The sequence below is a fragment of the Polyergus mexicanus genome, unplaced genomic scaffold (genome assembly GCF_030449975.1).
Source record: "Polyergus mexicanus isolate NDT 795.1 unplaced genomic scaffold, iyPolMexi1.0 SCAF_26, whole genome shotgun sequence".
NCBI lineage: Eukaryota > Metazoa > Arthropoda > Insecta > Hymenoptera > Formicidae > Polyergus > Polyergus mexicanus.
In genome coordinates this window covers 1723682-1741863 of record NW_027223346.1, presented here as the reverse complement: position 1 = coordinate 1741863, position 18182 = coordinate 1723682, and the positions used below count along the sequence as shown (strand labels likewise).

General features: G+C 34.8%; 1 protein-coding gene across 2 annotated transcripts; it reads left to right on the top strand.

Moving 5' to 3' along the window:
- The first annotated feature begins 742 nt into the window (after nt 1-742).
- LOC138943420 (43 kDa receptor-associated protein of the synapse) lies at nt 743-18066 on the top strand. Of its 2 annotated transcripts, none has more exons than XM_070314275.1 (10): nt 743-2015; nt 7260-7479; nt 11515-11666; nt 12446-12592; nt 12917-13076; nt 13625-13825; nt 14251-14349; nt 16425-16616; nt 17318-17517; nt 17696-18066. In XM_070314275.1, exons 1-10 carry the CDS (start codon nt 1978-1980, stop codon nt 17901-17903), a joined length of 1617 nt encoding a protein of 538 aa, XP_070170376.1. In that variant the 5' UTR covers nt 743-1977; the 3' UTR covers nt 17904-18066. The 2 variants fall into 2 exon arrangements, with proteins under 2 accessions (XP_070170376.1, XP_070170375.1); XM_070314274.1 differs by having other exon boundaries at nt 16410-16616.
- Nucleotides 18067-18182: the final 116 nt, after the last annotated feature.

Here is an 18182-nt window from a genome sequence, read left to right as displayed (position 1 = left end):
GAGGTCACCGACGGTAACTGGGACACCGCGGGTCGACGCGATCCTAGTTTCGAGAACTGCGCGTCCCTTAACCTTTGCGGCTGCTGAACACGCGCGTCGAACACCCAGGTCGGGCGATTCGTCCCTTAAGAGATCGCAGGAGAGGAAAGGAAGATCGAAGTCGCGTTTCATCGCCATCGACTTCGTAATCGTCAACGTCACTTCGCACTTGCTTTTACGTAGTAAACATCGATAAACGATGGTATTGATATATAACGGGTGATAATCGTACACGGTGAACTCTTCCATCCCTAACCTTAAATCTCGGAGCAGCAGGGAGGATCGAGCGCGTTTAAAAGTTAAACGCATCGTATTTCAGCACCGTCCGACACGCCGGAATATAATTCGGGGCAGCCGAATTGTTTGTCTCTAACAATAAGAGTAAATAAAGATATTAATGCGTTCGATAATTAATGAAAAAGATGCGTACGCGCACGCACCTACATACGGGTACACACAGACACGCACACAGACGCGGAATAACGCGCGGATCTCTATATTAGATGTATATACATGTTGCAGATTTATTTAAATACATCATAGATGTATATATAAATATTATATATGTGTGTTGAACCTTCATAGGTCTAAATCACAACGTTGAAGCGTTACATAGTATATCACGTTACGCGATTCTCTCGATAATTAAATTAAATAATTCGAGAGAGAAATTCTACACGAAGAGAGAGAGAGAGAGAGAGAGAGAGAGAGAGAGAGAGAGAGAGAAAGAGAAGTATACATTTTAAAGAAGCAACACTCGAGAAGCGAGTTATTAAAAATTGTACAACTGAAGAAAAAAAAACGAAGCGAGAAGAAAAATTATTTATGGTTATAAAGCAGTGAGAGTGAAAGAGAGACAAAAATAAAGTACCGTGCGACTCGAGCAGTCGTCTCTGTCAAAACTAGTCGGGAATTCGAACCAACCTTTATCGATCGAACGATCGAAGAAACTGCCACAAAACATTTGCCAATTACGTTAATAAAAAAGAAAAAAAAAGAGAGAGAGAGAGAGAGAGAGAGAAAGGAGAGAAAAAAAAAGAAAAAATAATTTACAAGATTCTCTCAATCGTCAATGCGCGCGAATACTCGCGCGAGTCCACGGTGCTCAATTAGGCGTAATAAGTACAAAGACACGCGGGCCTACAGAATTATTTTTTTTTCGCATCGAGGTATGTGTGTCATCCTTCTCAAGATTAGTGAATAAGCGTATCGAGTCTGTCCAAATCCTCTATTGGGTGAGGAGCCCAATCCTATAAAGACGATCCTATAAAATCTACCTCAACGACTATCGGCACGCGAGATCAAGTCCCACTTTCGAGCATATAACTATCTTGGACAAGAAATAATCCACGAACACAATCACTCTTGCGAAATTACTCGTCCAACTGAAAGTCCTTAGAACTTAAAAATCCTCCCTTCGAGATTCTTGCTACTTTTCGCATTCTATCTCTTTATACGCGCGAGTCGCGTCGCATAAATCGCAACTTCGTCGCCGGTTTTACTCTTCGTCATTTTCGCGCCGTTCGTATTCCTTTCTCATGAAAGGCATGAGGGAAGAAGCGCCGGATAAATTCCTAAGATAATCGATACGAGCGCCCCTCCCCCCCCCCCTACGTGCGAAATCATATCCTTTGATCGTCATTCGATAGAGTACGCGCGATAAAGACAATCGTAACACGAAGTATCAAGGTATCTGGTCCTCGGGATCGATTGAATGCGGACGATCGGGCTGTCAAGTCGGGGCGCACGTTGTACCGTCGTCGTGCCGTCACTCGCAAAGCAAGGTGGTGATATGCTCCATCTCACGCGGGTGCGCGTACGGGATAATGCTGGCGACGAGAGATGAGATGATAGACCGTCAAGAAGAGAAAGAGAGAAGAAACAGCTGCACCGCGGGACGGAGAGGAGAAGCCACCGCGCCAAGAAAGACGCACAGCCATGTCATGGGAGTCTATCTCGTCCAGGGATTACCTCGGGTAAGTACTGTTGCTCATCCCGAAATATAACAATAGCAAATTTTAAATTAGGAAATTACATAAATTAGGAAAATACGTAATAATTAATTGAAATAATTAATTTAGCAAAAGCTGTATTAAAGATAGATTTGAATTAAAAATTAATTAATGGCTGAAACGATAATACATAACATAATTTAGAAAGTTTAATATCCATATGATTTTCTTATTTGTATTTCACTGTAATAAGACTACATTCTGCTCTTTTTTTATCTGCCTGTTCACAATGTGCGTAAAAACAAAGATATGTGCGTTTATCTTTGTTATTATATTAGCATTTTTTTGCTTTCTCTCTTTCTATTTAAAAGATCTGGATTTGCCATTTTAAATGAGTTTGCACAAACGCATGGAATTACTGGACATGTTTGCTCGAAATGTTAAAAGAGCTATATCTTTCCGAAAGAAATAAAGAATAAATTGTTGACTTTCCACGTATACATTCACATATCTAGAACAAAAATGAGAAAAATAAGAAAATGCTGAAAGCTTTCAAAGTCCATTGAGTCAATCCATTGAAGTCGAGTGTTTCCGTTTCTTTCAGCCTTAAGTAATGTTTCATACAAAAAATTAAAATTAAAAATAATATGTTATAACAAAGAGTAACATAAATTTATTATTATATTTCTTAACGTTAGTAATGTATCTTAAAATATTCTAAATTTATAGAATAACGTTTTTAATTTTGTAACACATAATATTGATGCAAAAAAGTGTATAGAGAAAATCTTTTTCGATAAATCAAAAAAAAAATATATATATATATATTATTAAAATCTAACAAAACAGATTCTCTCTCTAATGAACACAACAAAATAATAATTAAGAAAGCTACTATTTTGTCTATTTTTGAAAAATCATTTTTGATATTTCGAGACCATTATATATAAGATATAGCATAGTAATTATGTATGGATAATTATTGGTATAATGATAGTACATAGATAGGACTATGTATGTATGTATGTATGTATGTATATTAGGAGGTAATAATGCCCTATATTTCGATAATGATCGCAACAATGAAGTATAATAATATTATATAATTACGAACTACCGCGGATAGGTAGGTCACAATGGGCGATAATTACCGTGCAGCTCATATGAATATAGCTACGCGATGTAAAACCAATTTTAAAACACAATTTTTTTCGTAAAAACATAAGTTTGATAAAAATATTATAATTCAGACTCTACTCTAATATTTCACGAATCGAAAGTTTGATCGCTGCATTGTAATTTATTGTAGTAAATATCTGCTGGGTTTTTTTTTTTTTTTATAGATATTCTAATAGATATTTCGCCCCTTACAAGAGTAAATTCTACGACATGTAATCGAAATTGAGGGAAAAATTACGTTTCATTATATATAATTGTATCTGCTCCATATTTTTTTCCATCCATATGCTACTCTTCGATCGACGTAACGTTATTACGACATTAAGAAAAGCGAAAGATGTACAATAATGGGGTAGTTTGCGAGAGCAGATACGTGTATACATATTTCGTTGATCGACCTCGACGCGCAAAAGAGCCAGGGGATGATGGTTCGATTTTCCACTTAGAATCGCAACGCCGCCGTATCGTATCTCGTAGCTCGTAAATGGGTCAGAAAAAGAGGTCGCAGGTGCCTCGCCCACCTAGCGAACATGGTGGGAAAGCGATAGAGTGTCGTATACTCTTCGCTTTACACGATACACGGACTTGTATACATACACATAGAAAGGGAGAGAAAGCCACACACAAGCGTGTACGCGTATGCGCGCGACTGTTTTGGGGAAAACTTTAACGAGGATGGGGAGTGTGTAATTTGCGACGAGGCGCGGTTCTTTCCCACGGGACTTCTATCAAGCGTCAGGCAGGAGATAGTTTTCTTTCGCAATCGTCTACTTTAATTAATCTTAAAGTCTCGAACGTGAGAAATAATTAATTCTTCCTAATATAATGCTTCTCGACAAGAAGAAGTATAAACGTCATTTCATAGATTCTTCGACGCACTGAATGTTTTAATTTAATTTGTCAAAGAAATTATTAATCATAAGGTATAATTTTAATGGCGCGTTCACTTATAAGGGAAAGGATCTCTTTTTTAAACCTTGCATCCACGATGCTAGAGTCCAGTCCGAATTCTCGGACTGAGAAATGTACAGCCAATTAATTTGCAGCTTCTACGGAAAAGCGGCAATTTTATTGGCTACGCGTTTCTCGGACCAAGTTCTAGCATCGTGAACAAGATTTTAAGTTTCAAGAACGGACGAAACGTTGATTAATGTTCTCATTAAAACAATGTAAAAAAATATTCCACTCGGTATTCTAGTTTACAAAAGAAGAACGACATAGTTGATGAAAAGAGCGAGCCAGTCTTCTGTTAGTAGAGAGTTTCACAGTATCTCGGGGCACGGAATCGGAAAAAAAGAATACAAGTGAATTTCAGTTTTCTCGGATATACATAGAGATAGAGCAACGGTCGTATTGCGGTAGAACAAGAGTAGATAGATAAGAATCATGATTCTATACAGGGTGTTCCAGACGTACATATCTTGTCACTTTTCACTTTTCAGAAACGCTTCAATATGTAATAGATTTTATATATATATATATTTTTTTTTAATAAAAAAATAATCAAAAATCAGTAATTTTTGTATTATAAGCAGTGTGAAAAATGATCAACTTTTTAGGAAATTTAATTGCAGCTACGCAAATAAATAATAAAAAGACTTTATCGTTATTTAATTTCTATGACAAGATTGTTTTTTCAAAGCTTATAAATGTATCAACATAATTAATAAGATATATCAAATATAATTAATAAGAATTTGCTTAAAATATAGCGTGCCCATAAAATTTTCATTAAACAAGAGATTAAAAAAGTTTGGTTTAAATATATGTAAGCGAAAATTGGTGCGATAAAATGGTATACATACGGGATATCCTCTGTATATATCTTGTAACTTCCATAATGCGCAGTTTGCAAACTCAACCTCCGAGATGGCAGCCAAAAGCGGTTTATCTCTCGGCGCGCTCTCCTTCCGTTCGTCCTAGAAATAAATTAAGAGTCTGCGCATGGAACCTGCGGGAGGTCAGTTGCCCGCATCTATCATCTAACATAGACATTTGACGTGAGCTCGTAAGATATTGACCAGACTGGGGATGCTTCCTATCTAGAACTATGATTTAATCATTTTGTCGAATAGAGAGAAGAAAACGTTATCGTAGAATGTTAGTTGGTAAAAAAATTTTTGACAATCCCATTTTAAATATTACTAATAACAATTACATTAATCGTATTATTCGTTAATTTGATGTTAATATCTTTTAACTTTATTTGCTAAAAAAATAATATTTTAACTTAACAGATACTGTATAAATGAATATAATATTAATTATATAATAAAATTTAAAAAAAAAAAATAAATGATAATCACTATATTTTTGTAATAAATTTTTAAGAAATATATTAAAGAAGCATACATTTCAAGTGTATCAAGTTTTCTTTCTATCACGAGACAATATTGCAGTTTCCTTTTAATTTATACTTGTAACATGATTTTATATAGCATAGCAATTTACTTTATAAGCTCGTATTGTACTCTTGCGCGAGTATCGAAAAGAGATTACTGTTCCACTTTGTTATATACCGCAGGTATAAATCACACTCGAGCAAGAGAACAATTTTGGAATTTCTATAGAACTTAAGCGATCAATGTTGTGAAAATATCGCACCGTGCTCGATTACATCTTCTTTAAATTCCTCTCATCGGATTTCACGGCGAGCATGGAATTCCACGAATCGAGCATCCTTAAATAGAGAACGATAATAATATCGTTCGATATTTAAACATAAATAAACAGTTGCAGTTGTACACGTGTATGTAGATACGAAAAAAAAATGAATCCTTCTTATATTATTAAAACCGTGCAAATTAAAAGTTGTACCAATCGAAATAATTTTGATACCGGGGTATAAAGCGAGCATTATAATATTTTTCGATGATATCGTGTATATGATACTAGATATTTGTATTACTTTTTACACTGATACTTTTTATTAAAACATTTCATATTATTTATGAAATAAATAGTTAATACTTTTGAAACGAGAGAATTTGAAACGAGTATTAGCTGTACAATTATATCAAATTTATTTCCCTGATCAAACTCGGATCAGACATGATTGGTGATCAAGTGATTAAAATGGCAAATGGCTAATATAATTGTTTTAGCTCATATAAAGGATTAATATATTGTATGATTGCATAAGTTCGTGCCTGATTTTCATAGATGGCATTAAGTTACTGCATGGCGGAGTTCTATTGTTTTCGTGTGGTAATTGTTGCTTACACCGAATAGATGACGTTGTCTTATGTCAATTTAGCGTCAGACATTGTTCAGATAAGTCCATTTATGCATAAGAGAAATCATAAAAAATGGAGAACGAAAGGTGCATTTGCGGCATGTAATGCTATATGAATTTCGGAAAGGCGTGAGTGTTGGGATTGCACAAAAAAATATTCAAAGCGTTTATTTGGACCGCGCTCCTGCTCTCCGAACAGTCAAAAAGTGATTTGGCAGATTTCGAAATGGTGATTTCAACATGGAGGATCAACCCCGCTCTGGACGGTCTTTTGGCATTGATGATGACATTGTGCATACCTTAATGGAAAGAAACCCAAGGATTACAACTGAGGATATTGCTGAGAGGCTGAACATCGATAATTCAACCGCTGTTCGTCATTTAAAAAAGCTTGGATACATTTCCAAGCTTGATACGTGGGTGCCGCATCTTCTGACTGAAAGGAATAAGCTGCAGGAAAACTGCAGGAGTTGCAATGGGAAATTCTGCAGCACCCGCCATATTCTCCAGATATTGCGCTTTCAGATTTTTATCTGTTCCGGTCTTTGCAGAATAGTTTAAATGGCAAGAATCTCAATTCCAAGGAAGCTGTCGAAAACCACCTTACAAACTTCTTTCAAGAAAAACCAAGTTCTTTCTTCAAAAATGGAATCGACAAGCTTATAGATCGTTGGAAAACCATTGTAGAAAAGAATGGAGACTATATAACTGATTAATAAAAGTGTTATCTCTAAAATATAATCTATTGAAGTTTATATTTAAATCGGGCACGAACTTATGCAATCACCCAATATATATACTACTTTATATCAATATATACATTCAGTGAGGTGGAGATTATCGAATGTTTGCAGCGGATCGGCGAGCCATCAGCTCTCGGCGACCGCGCTGCTGGGTAGCCCTGATGGATCGAGACATCCACTCGACGTCTGCGAATTCGCCGAAGAGGATTATCGGCATCAAAATGGCAATGGTAGTAACGGCCATTATCAAAATGGTAGATCGGGCATTGGTATATGGGAGTGTCTCATTAGTTGCAGGAGACGGCTTGATCAACAATTAGCCCGAAGGAGGGTAAGTATCCTATAATATACATATATCCGCTATTCCTAAATCTCTTGAAAGGAATCGAAATGGATCGGTTTGAATTTAGCAAAGATAATACGTTCGATACTTAAGGGAATCTTTTATTATAAAATTGTATAAAAAATTATATTAATTATATTAAATATTATATTAATAATTAAGCTAGATATATGTTAATATATCAATATAATATTTATTTCGTAAATATTATACAGAGTTAGAAAAACAGATAAAAATACGAAAAATATAAAAAAACAAAAATAAGAGATATAAATGTCTATTCAGAAAAATTAATTTCCTTATAATAAGTTTCGTTCGGAATTTTCTTTTCTTTTTTTTTTGTTAATTCATTAGGATGTGATGGATTAAATAAAGTATTACAAAGATGAGACAAATGTAATATCGCAATAATTTATTACGTTCCAAGAAATTTTACTGCACGTTTCTCTCTCTCTTCTGTCCAGGTATTAATTTATTAATAAAGCTCTCTTACTTCGATATGCGCGTGCCAAATATTATCTCGAAATCGCGATCATAATTTTAGACAAATATCGCGCTTAGAAGCAAAATTGGCTGCGCGCCACGATAACACTTACTACGTAATACATATTAATGGTCCTACAAATTAATTTAATCAACGAATTCTTTAAACCGTTCCTCTCGAGCGCCGCCTTCGAATCGGTTTAACGTTCTCAAAGCAATCGTTCGGGGAAACGTAATATGTCAAACGAGCAACGATAAAGCATGACGGCTGCATAACTAAGCATATTTCGTAGACGAGCAACACGCTTTATCGGTTCACTGTCAAGTTCACGATGTACATGCGGTAGCTACAGTCACGCTATCTATCACTAAAACCAAAGTATCAACTGTACTAGATGTTTATCATTTCGGGTGCGAAACTTATGATTTCGCGTTACGCATCTGACAGTTTATCTATGACATCCTCTTTAAACAGTGACAGATATAATTTGCGTTCCTGTCTTCGTCGAAGCCACACGATAATTCAATCGAATTTCGATTTTGGCGAGATGGTTTGAAGAAACATAAAACTTATATATCATTGATTTATAAAAGAATCGTCAGAGAATACATTCACTTTCCTTTTAATTTTTTATACAAAATATGACTGCGAGAAAGATCGATATTGTCGTATTTATTTATTTTTCAATTATTAAAAAAATCATTTCCTTATAATGGTTCCTTATAATGAATTGTAGATATTTTAGTGGAAGAATAATCGTCTAGAGGCTAATACCCGTATTCATAGTCCTTCCTTATTTTAAGGACGGAGGAAGCCTCCATGAAGGATTCCTTGAATCTGCAAGGCCACCTTGTTTCATAGATGGACCTCGAGTCTCCTTTTCAGAAGGAAGGAATATTTTAGGGATTTTTAGCGACCGACTGGAGGCAGCACCGTTTTATGCTGCCTGCAACTAATTTCATATAATACATATGAAAACTTTTTCGTATCTTCGAAAAATTCCACGGGATTTTCCCAATCGCGAATGTATCTTTTCGAAATCCGCCACAGAATCCGATTCTCTGGATTTTCGTCTTCAAATCCATCGTCAGAATCATTTAAAAATTCATTGTCCATTATCCCATTTTCCTTTATACACTTTTAGTTTGAGAGCGCGACAACAAATAACCACAAAACCACAAATGTAACGAAACTAACTTTTGGAGGTTATATTTGGTTATATTCTGCGTATCGTCTGCTAAAAAGGTCGCATCACTCCTCAAGGAAGCACGAGACCTTCCTTGAGATAAGCGAGCCAATAAGATTCCTTGTTCGGTCAAGGAAAGTTTATGAAACGTGGAACGAGGAACAAGGAATCCTTATTCCTCAAGGACGGACTGTGAATACGGGTATAAGTGTTCTGTTTTCTCTCGTATTATATTAATCATAAAGTCTGAAGCTTATTTACACGCAATCTCGCATGCAACGGTTTTCATTGACATAATACTACTAATACCATTACTCTCAAGAGAATAATATTTCTTGAAGCTTTCCGCCTGCAAAACATCGTTTTACTTTATTACGATAAGTGTAATAAGCAGACAGTATCGCAAACATCCTCGTCCCATTAGAATTCTAACACGAGTAGAAATGATCTCACGCACGTACACCTGTTTGAATACGTTTTTATAATTTTAACCTTAAGAGATTATTTATATATTTTATCATAGAGTTTTTAATCTACTACACGTATACACATATTGAACAGGGACAAAGTTCATGGTCAAATCGATATGGCCTTCTACCTCTGCATCGTATTATCTACGTCAAGACTTAATGCTGCGTGATAAAGACTACAACACGCATCGTAACTTCTTCCTGGTAAAATCGTCTATCATCTAAAGTCTGTTTCACGGGTTATATAATATGAAACTCATTCGGCAACATAAATTTATCCAGAGCACAAGTAATCATTTTAAGTAAATCAAGTTTAAAATGCAAAACTATATACATACGTTACTACATCTCAGCTATATAAATAACTTATTGTTTTTCAATTTTACGAGTTATTACGCAATGTCATCTGATTAAACCGTTAAATCGAGTAGTGATTTAAAAATACAAAGAGAAAGTTTGTAGAGTTTGATCACTCATTTTTGTAACTCATTTAAATCCCGCTTAATTTGTTTTATCTTTCTGACTTTGTGAAAAAAAAAATGCAAAATTCATTATTTTCTTATTTTGAAAAAATAATTATGTATGAGAACGAAATCGAATTTTGTAAAATTGCATACAACGAGCTCTAACATATGGACCGTTTATTTTGAAAGTGGTGCAAGTCCATTTTCTTTTGTTTCGAGAAAATTAAATGTTAGCAGATCTGACAATTAAAAAATATAGGTTAATTATGTGAAGTCTGGGAATGTTTGTACTAATTTATCAATATGTAATTTGATTATATAAATTTCTTTTAAGCGAATTTAACTAAAATAATATATATTTCCAGGCTGCAAATGGACTTACACCACTTTCATAATTAATCAATTGTAAATATCATTTAATTTCAATTTTGAAATAACAAATATCACTTAAAATATATTTCATATTAATCCAATTTTGTTTATAAATAATAACAAGAAATAAAATAGAATTAGTATTTTTTATTTTGAACGTTAATTATATTTATATATTGTTAAACTTAACACAAGATATTGGTATTATTAATTATTTATGCTCTTCATGTGGCAGTGTTTTGAAATATTCATGATGCACAGGAGGTATATAAGGTAATAGCTGCTGCATATCCTTATATTTTTCGTATGTAATAGGCCTGGCATCGTGATGGAAATTGGACTTACACCACTTTCATAATCAATGGTTACGCAATTTCTTTTACCGGCCAATTTTAAATTGAACAAAGCATTGACATTTTTTAAGATATTAAATATTAACTAGTTATAAACAAAAAGTTTACACTAAATTAAGCATAAATTACGTCATATCTCATTTTTTTAAAAAAAGGACTTACACCACTTTCAAAATAAACGGTCCATATGTGCAATGTAACTATCGTTTTTATCGTCTATTAAAATATCGTTATACTATATTAATAGCACATCGTGATTTCCTCTTTAACTCGCACACGCGCTTCTGAACATTGCATTTTCGCTCGAAAGGGCTGGGAAACTCAATTTCAAGGTCGATTGTGTCGTAAATTCCACGGTTGATTACGAAGAAGTACCCGGGATATCGAATAATAAATAGTCCAGGATACAAGGACGTGTATGATCGGTGGAAATTCAAGGACTCACGACGATAACGAGAAATCACGTAATGTGAATTTTATGCATGAGTAATTTAAAGAAGGGCGATAAATAAAATGTGATTAATAAAAATTATGATACATTTTGTAATAATTCTTTAACGTCGTTGTACGCCCCGTTATCCTATTTAAAGGGAGACTTATGTCACGTCGTTCCGCCGTAGCACAAATCGGTACGCGCGATAAATTGGACACAGTAAATGTGTGCGCACGAATAGTGTTATTTCGTGTGTCCCAGGTGGAGCAGGGTTTGAAATTGTACCGGGCTCATAAACAGCAGGCCGCGGTCAGGAAATGGAGGGGCGCCCTGAAGAGCATCAGACACCGAGAGGATAAATTCGCTCTCCTCGGATATCTGTATCAGGCGTACATGGATTGGGGCAAATACAGGTGGATTATATATAATTTACAAGCTATAATATACGTATAGCAGGTATATGCTTTTTTTTTCTTGGTCACAATTGCTCGCGTGTGTATTTAAAATGAAACAAGCCGAGTTACCCTGTAACTCGTTATTAAAAGTAATCTAGAGGAAAGTAAAACGGAACGAGGTAAAGGGGTCAAGTCATGTGTACTTGTTTAACTTCGCTAAAAAAGTTATTATACAAATATATATTATACAAAATATTCGATAATAACTCTGTACAATGTATTTTATTAAAGATTAATATCTATATTAAAAATATCAATACGACTCAAATGATAAGCGCGCGTTCGAATTTTCTTGTTAAATTTTTTTAAATAATTGCATCTCATATAAGGATTGAGGTTTTCTCGAAAGGAGTAACTTTTGAAAAAAATCTTTAACGTTTCAAATGTCTTGAAATAGTCTTGAATATTTAGAAAATCTTTTCTCATATATATGTAAATAATATCTGAATATACTAAATATGTTCTTCGAAATGTTCAGGATTCTAGAAAATGAAATCATTATCGACATAAAATCGAAAAGAAAAATCGAAATATTTTGTCTATGCAAAAATAAGATCTTAAATTTTAGATCTTTAAATTTACTAAATGTATATCTCTTTTTTTACAAATTATATTTCTTTTAATATAATTAAGTATTAGCTTCATACTATCTTACTCTCACATTCCTTTAAAAAAATATTATACTTTTCGATAATAATAACGCGATTCTTGCATTGCCATGGTTTCTCTCCTTTCAGGGACAGCATCGAATTTGGGAACAAGCAATTATGCATCTCGGAGGAACTGGATTCACCGAATATGCGGGCAGAAGCATATTTGAATTTGGCCAGGGCACACGAGAGATTGGGCGCTCTTGACAGAGCATTAGATTACGCACGGCACAGGTTTGAGAGTCTTCTTCATTCGTTACCCAATCTACGTAAATGATGTAATAAACCTTCGAAAGTAATTCAAAAATATATACGTAATATATATGCGCGACTAATATTTTCCATTATAAAATCCTTAATTGTTTAATAGATTTTCTATGCAAATCATATCTTCCTGAGATCGACTCTGTGCGAAAATCACGAGTTTGAAGAAGATTAATTAAGTTGATCGATAATCGATAGACAAATATAACGTCCTGCTGTGTTGGCGATAATTTTATCGACACCCTGTGTGTATATGTATCGTGCATTAATATCCATAATTTTGCATTCTCGTAGCTTGTATAACGAGTGTGATCAGTGCGCCACTGCTGGATTAGTTCATTTAACCGTAGGCAGAGTCCACTTGGAGCTAGCGGGTTTCTGTAAAGCCCTGGAAGCGTTTCAAAGAGCCCACAAAATCGCCCACTCCATTCAAGATCCCTCCTTAGAGCTACAGGTAATTAGGTCCCTTTGTCCGTTGCTTTTCTTTCTCGCAACGAGTATAACGTAAGCGCGCATATTATTACCACGTGATGCTTTGTTAATTACCAGACGGACCGCACGCGAAGAGATTAAGAGAAGCGATGTTGCGTCTCTGCGAGGTGATGCTATTTTTCGTCTCGCCTTCTATCTCATCTTCGGAATAGTTGATTAATCGCCTAATCCCAAACTCATTTGTGCACTTGACACTGTCTGAAGATACGCGAAAAAATACCTTTTTTCCCCGCGATTATTGATATCCCAAGAATTAAATAAAATGTGAAATAGAATAATTGTTTTCAGAATAAATGATTTTTTTTTTTGCGACAATATTTTTTCTTTTCCGTTTGTTTATTTAGAGATCCTTTTTCCATTGAGTATTAAAGCAGTGTCAATAAGATTAAAAAGGAAATAATATCGAATCGATTTATCTTCCTCTTCTTCTGTCTGATCTAAAAATTCAATTTATCTGTCCGCCTACTTTTATATATCACCTACTCTCATTAAGTTTTGTTTCATTTTCAGGTGTACGTCGGCCTGTCAGAACTCTTTTGCAGATTACAGGACGCGGACAAGAGCGCGAGATACGCCGCGAGAGCTTACGATCTCTCGAGAAGTTTACAACTGGGAGATCTGAACTCGCGTCATCACCGAGCAGCGTTATTACAAATGGCCGCGGCACTTAGAAAAAAGGGAGAGTTGGGCGACGCTCACGATTACTGTTCGGTAAAGTTTCGGTTAAAAGATTTTTCCACGGGAAAACTTGGGTCGGTTTGGATCAAAGATAGGCAATCATCGCGAATCACCACGTCTTCAAAGCGAAACTTTAAGCGAAATGTCTTCCTGCGTGACACTTTCCTTTTCTTTTCTTTTTTTTTTCAAAAATCAACCTTTCCTCGAACGTACATCTTTAATGTCTCACGATTCTTTTCCCTCTTAGTTGCGCGACTTTATTTCCGCTTCGTCGATCATCTCTTAAAAGATCTCTATGTACGTGAGAGAAAATGCTCCGAATATAACCACGTAAGAGAGTCGTAATCGCGTCATTTATCAAAAATGTTTCACGGAGAAAGTTTTAACGACCAATCGATACCACAGTAAGATAATCTAATAGATTATATGAATTATTATATTTATCACGTTGTGCACAGGAAGCGACGAGGTTATCGTTAGTTTCCGGTGACCAAGCCAGTTACGCCCGCAGCATCCGTATTATGGGAGACATTTACAGAAAGAAATCCGATATAAATGTAAGTAAAAAATCCACGATAATTCGAATTGCCTTGCGCCTTTTTCATAGCTTTCGTATGAATTTTTCTATAATCTTTCATATTTTTACACCATTAATATCGCGTATATTAATCATAAATAAAACTTATATGTTTATTAATATGTATATCAATGCAATTCTCATACATTCATGAATTTATTTCGAAAGCGCGATTGATGGTGATGCCTGAGGGCGAGAGAAAAACCTTTTCTCCCTCTATCACTCTTTAATGTATTCATATAAAGTGACTTAAAAAGGCATGCGATCGTGTAATAAAAAATAAAGCCAATATATTTATTTGCATATGTTGCCTGCCATATTTATATAGATAAATCTTTTTTATCGGGCTTTCGCGGCAAGTATTACGATGCTATCAAAACCATTCACAGCCTCATTGTACGTTCTAACATTGTTACGGGCATTGTCATCGACGATGACAAAAAAAAAACGCCATAACTGAAGCATTTCTTTGCATGTCACGCATGTTACAAAAGTGATTTTTAGCGTTGTATCACGCTTGCAACGCACATCGCTTTCATTTTATTTCGTCGAAACCCTTTGCGAACTTAATTAAAAAGAGAGCGATAAAATCTTTCCATAAAATCCGTTCACATATCCATTTTAAAATGGAGCAAAGTATTGAAAGATGTTATTTCCTTTATTAAAATAAAATTGTAAAGTTTGTTTCTAAAAAAAAAAAAAAAATGAAGAATATGTATATCATACAACTTTGATGGTTTTTAAATTGGTGTCAACGATACATATCCAATTTATAATTTTACATTCAGGATATACTATAGGGATTTACTATTCATAAATTTATATACTGGGTAGCCCATTTTAATCCATCCAGTCGAATATCTCAAAAACCAAACCCGGAAGAGAAAAATTTTTCAGACAAAAGTTGTTTGGTTTCGAGGGGGCCATAAGATGGTGACAATGATATGACCTTGGAAAATCATTTGAAGGTCATGCGAAGGTCAACTTTAAAATCTTAAATGGAAACCCCTATTTTTTATTTAGTATTCTTGTAGCTGACATCGAGAGCTTTCCAAAACACTATAATAAAGTATTTTTTCATTAAGTACTTTTTGAGTTATTTTATATTTTAATTCGACATATTTTGATATAAAAAATCAAATATCTCGTAAAATATTTAGTTTTTGATAATCTTACCGTAATACTTCTATGTACAGAATAATGAGACAAATCAATTAGTATAAAAAAAAATTGTTTTTAAGAAAATTATTTACATTGTATTTTTTTAAACAATTATTTTGTCTTTTTTTGGCACTAATTAATTTGTCTTATTATTCTGTACATAGAAGTATTACGGTAAAATTATCGAAAACTGAATGTTTTACGAAATATTTTATTTTTTATATCAAAATATGTCAGATTAAAATATAAAATAACTCAAAAAGTACTTAATGAAAAAATACTTTATTATAGTGTTTTGGAAAGCTCTCGATGTCAGCTACAAGAATACTAAATAAAAAATAGGGGTTTCCATTTAAGATTTTAAAGTTGACCTTCACATGACCTTCAAATAATTTTCCAAGGTCAAATCATTGTCACCGTCTTATGACCCCCTCGAAACCAAACAACTTTTGTCTGAAACATTTTTCTCTTCCGGGCTTGGTTTTTGAGATATTCGACTGGATGGATTAAAATGGGCCACCCAGTATATTATAAGGTAATGTATTCTTTTAGAAATAAAAATAAGATCAATAATAGAGAGTAATAATGTATAGATGAAGATTAATCTGTAACTCTGAAATAATATTTTATTGCGCTGCATTTGAGGCTATAAATTTTATTCAAATTTAACTAGCAATATCCTCATTTCCTGCCTACACGGATGCACGGATGCATGTATGATTGCAGTTTCCGCAGGATGCGATAGAAAGAAAATTACGCTTGTCAAATTTAAATCTGTCTTTTAGTTGGCGATCGCGCGATGCACACATAATTAGCCTTTAGTTCATGCATCGCGCACGCCGGCCCGTATGTCAGAACGATAACATCGGTGAGATAAAGATGGACATATTGCAGAAAGCATTCCGACAGTACGAGAGCGCGATGGGCTCGGCGGCAGCGACCGGCGATCGGCTGTGCCAAATGGAAGCGATGGACGGTGCGGCGAGATGCCTGGAGGCTCTCAGGCTTCAGCACAAGATATGCAACTGCCGACCCCTCGAGTTCAATACCAGACTCCTGGAAGTGGCAGGATCGGTCGGCGCCAAGGTAAACTGCCAATACAAATTCGCCGCTCATCGTTCGTATCGTTTCCGAGAGAAAGAGAAAGCAAGAGAGAGAGAGAGAGAGAGAGAGGTGAGAAGAAGTGAAGAAGAGAAACGCGATGTACTGTGAAATCAATTTCTTTTCTTTTGTTGGACATGAAAACTTGAAAATTTCACCCTTTCCTATCTCTAGTCTAGTTGGAGATCGCAACGAAACTTAAAATAAATGCGAAAAAGTTTTTCGTTCGTCGAGTATTCCGAACCGAATCGGAACATGGAAGAACAAAGTTGATATCTTTGATTTTAAGACTTGTCTTGAATCTACCATGAAGATACATATATATATATATATATATATATATATATATATATATATATATATATATATATATATATATCTGCTATTGACTCGTAGAGAATTGTGGAAATTGTAGTATTTGAATTAAGACGATAATACAAGTAAAAGAATTTATTAATTTATCGTGTTTCTTCTGTGTACATTAAATTGAGAATGGTATTGAAAAAAAAAATTTTGAATGTTTGTCTAAAAAGAAACAGAGAAAGATAAAGAAAAGCGAGGTCTTTAATACAATATCCTGTAATATTGATATAATATTATATCCTAATACTACTGACACATTTTACACACGAGTCTTCGTATGAAATATATACAGAGTAAAATTACAAAGATCCGTTTATTTATAGCTCTTGGTGCGAACAGTCAGATCCAGACTATCGCGAATTTACGGGTCTTTGGGAGATGAAGAACAAAAAGGGCATCACGAGAGATTAGCGATCGCGATGGAGGAAGATCTGGAGTTGCGTTGCGGAAGTTGTAACGAGCCCTTTGGTTTGGAAGCCGATTCCCTGGAGGCATTACCTTGCTCTCATATATTACACGCTCGGTAGGAAACTTCGAAGATTCTCGAAAACTATTTTTTTTTCCTTTTTTTTTTCTAGGAATAGTAAATGAAATAAAACGCACAAGAGTTGTGAGAATCAAGTGTAACGTTGAGTAAAGTTGCCGCGATTCTTTCAAAATAATATTTCTCCTGCCCTTATTTTTCCCCGCAACGTTTGCAGATGCGCGTATGACATCCTGAAGAGACGCGACAAGAAGAAGAAGCGTTTATGTCCCGACTGCCACAAATCTGTCAGTTCACGGCTGTACCTGCATTGCGAGGATCCGCACGGCATGAATACGTTAAATCATAGTTCCTTGAGCCTGGCGTCGTTGCGGGCCAGCAGCCTAGCAACACTCGAGGATTGTCACGCAACGAGTAGCGTTTAAAAAAACACGATGGGATTTTTCATTTATTTTAATGCGTTGGTATCCGCATGCGATTAGAAATAATTTTAAGAATCATAATTCGGCAGGTAAAAAAAGAATCAACGGAAAGTAGTACGATGCAAAAAGATTTAATGGCAATAAAAAGTGCACGCCTCGATCCACACTGTTGAATATTATATAATACATTCCCTCCTTCCCAGTACGAATCTCTGCATGGAATAATAATAGAAAAAATTGGAAATGTTATTATTTTATCAATACTTTTGATACTTGTTATTA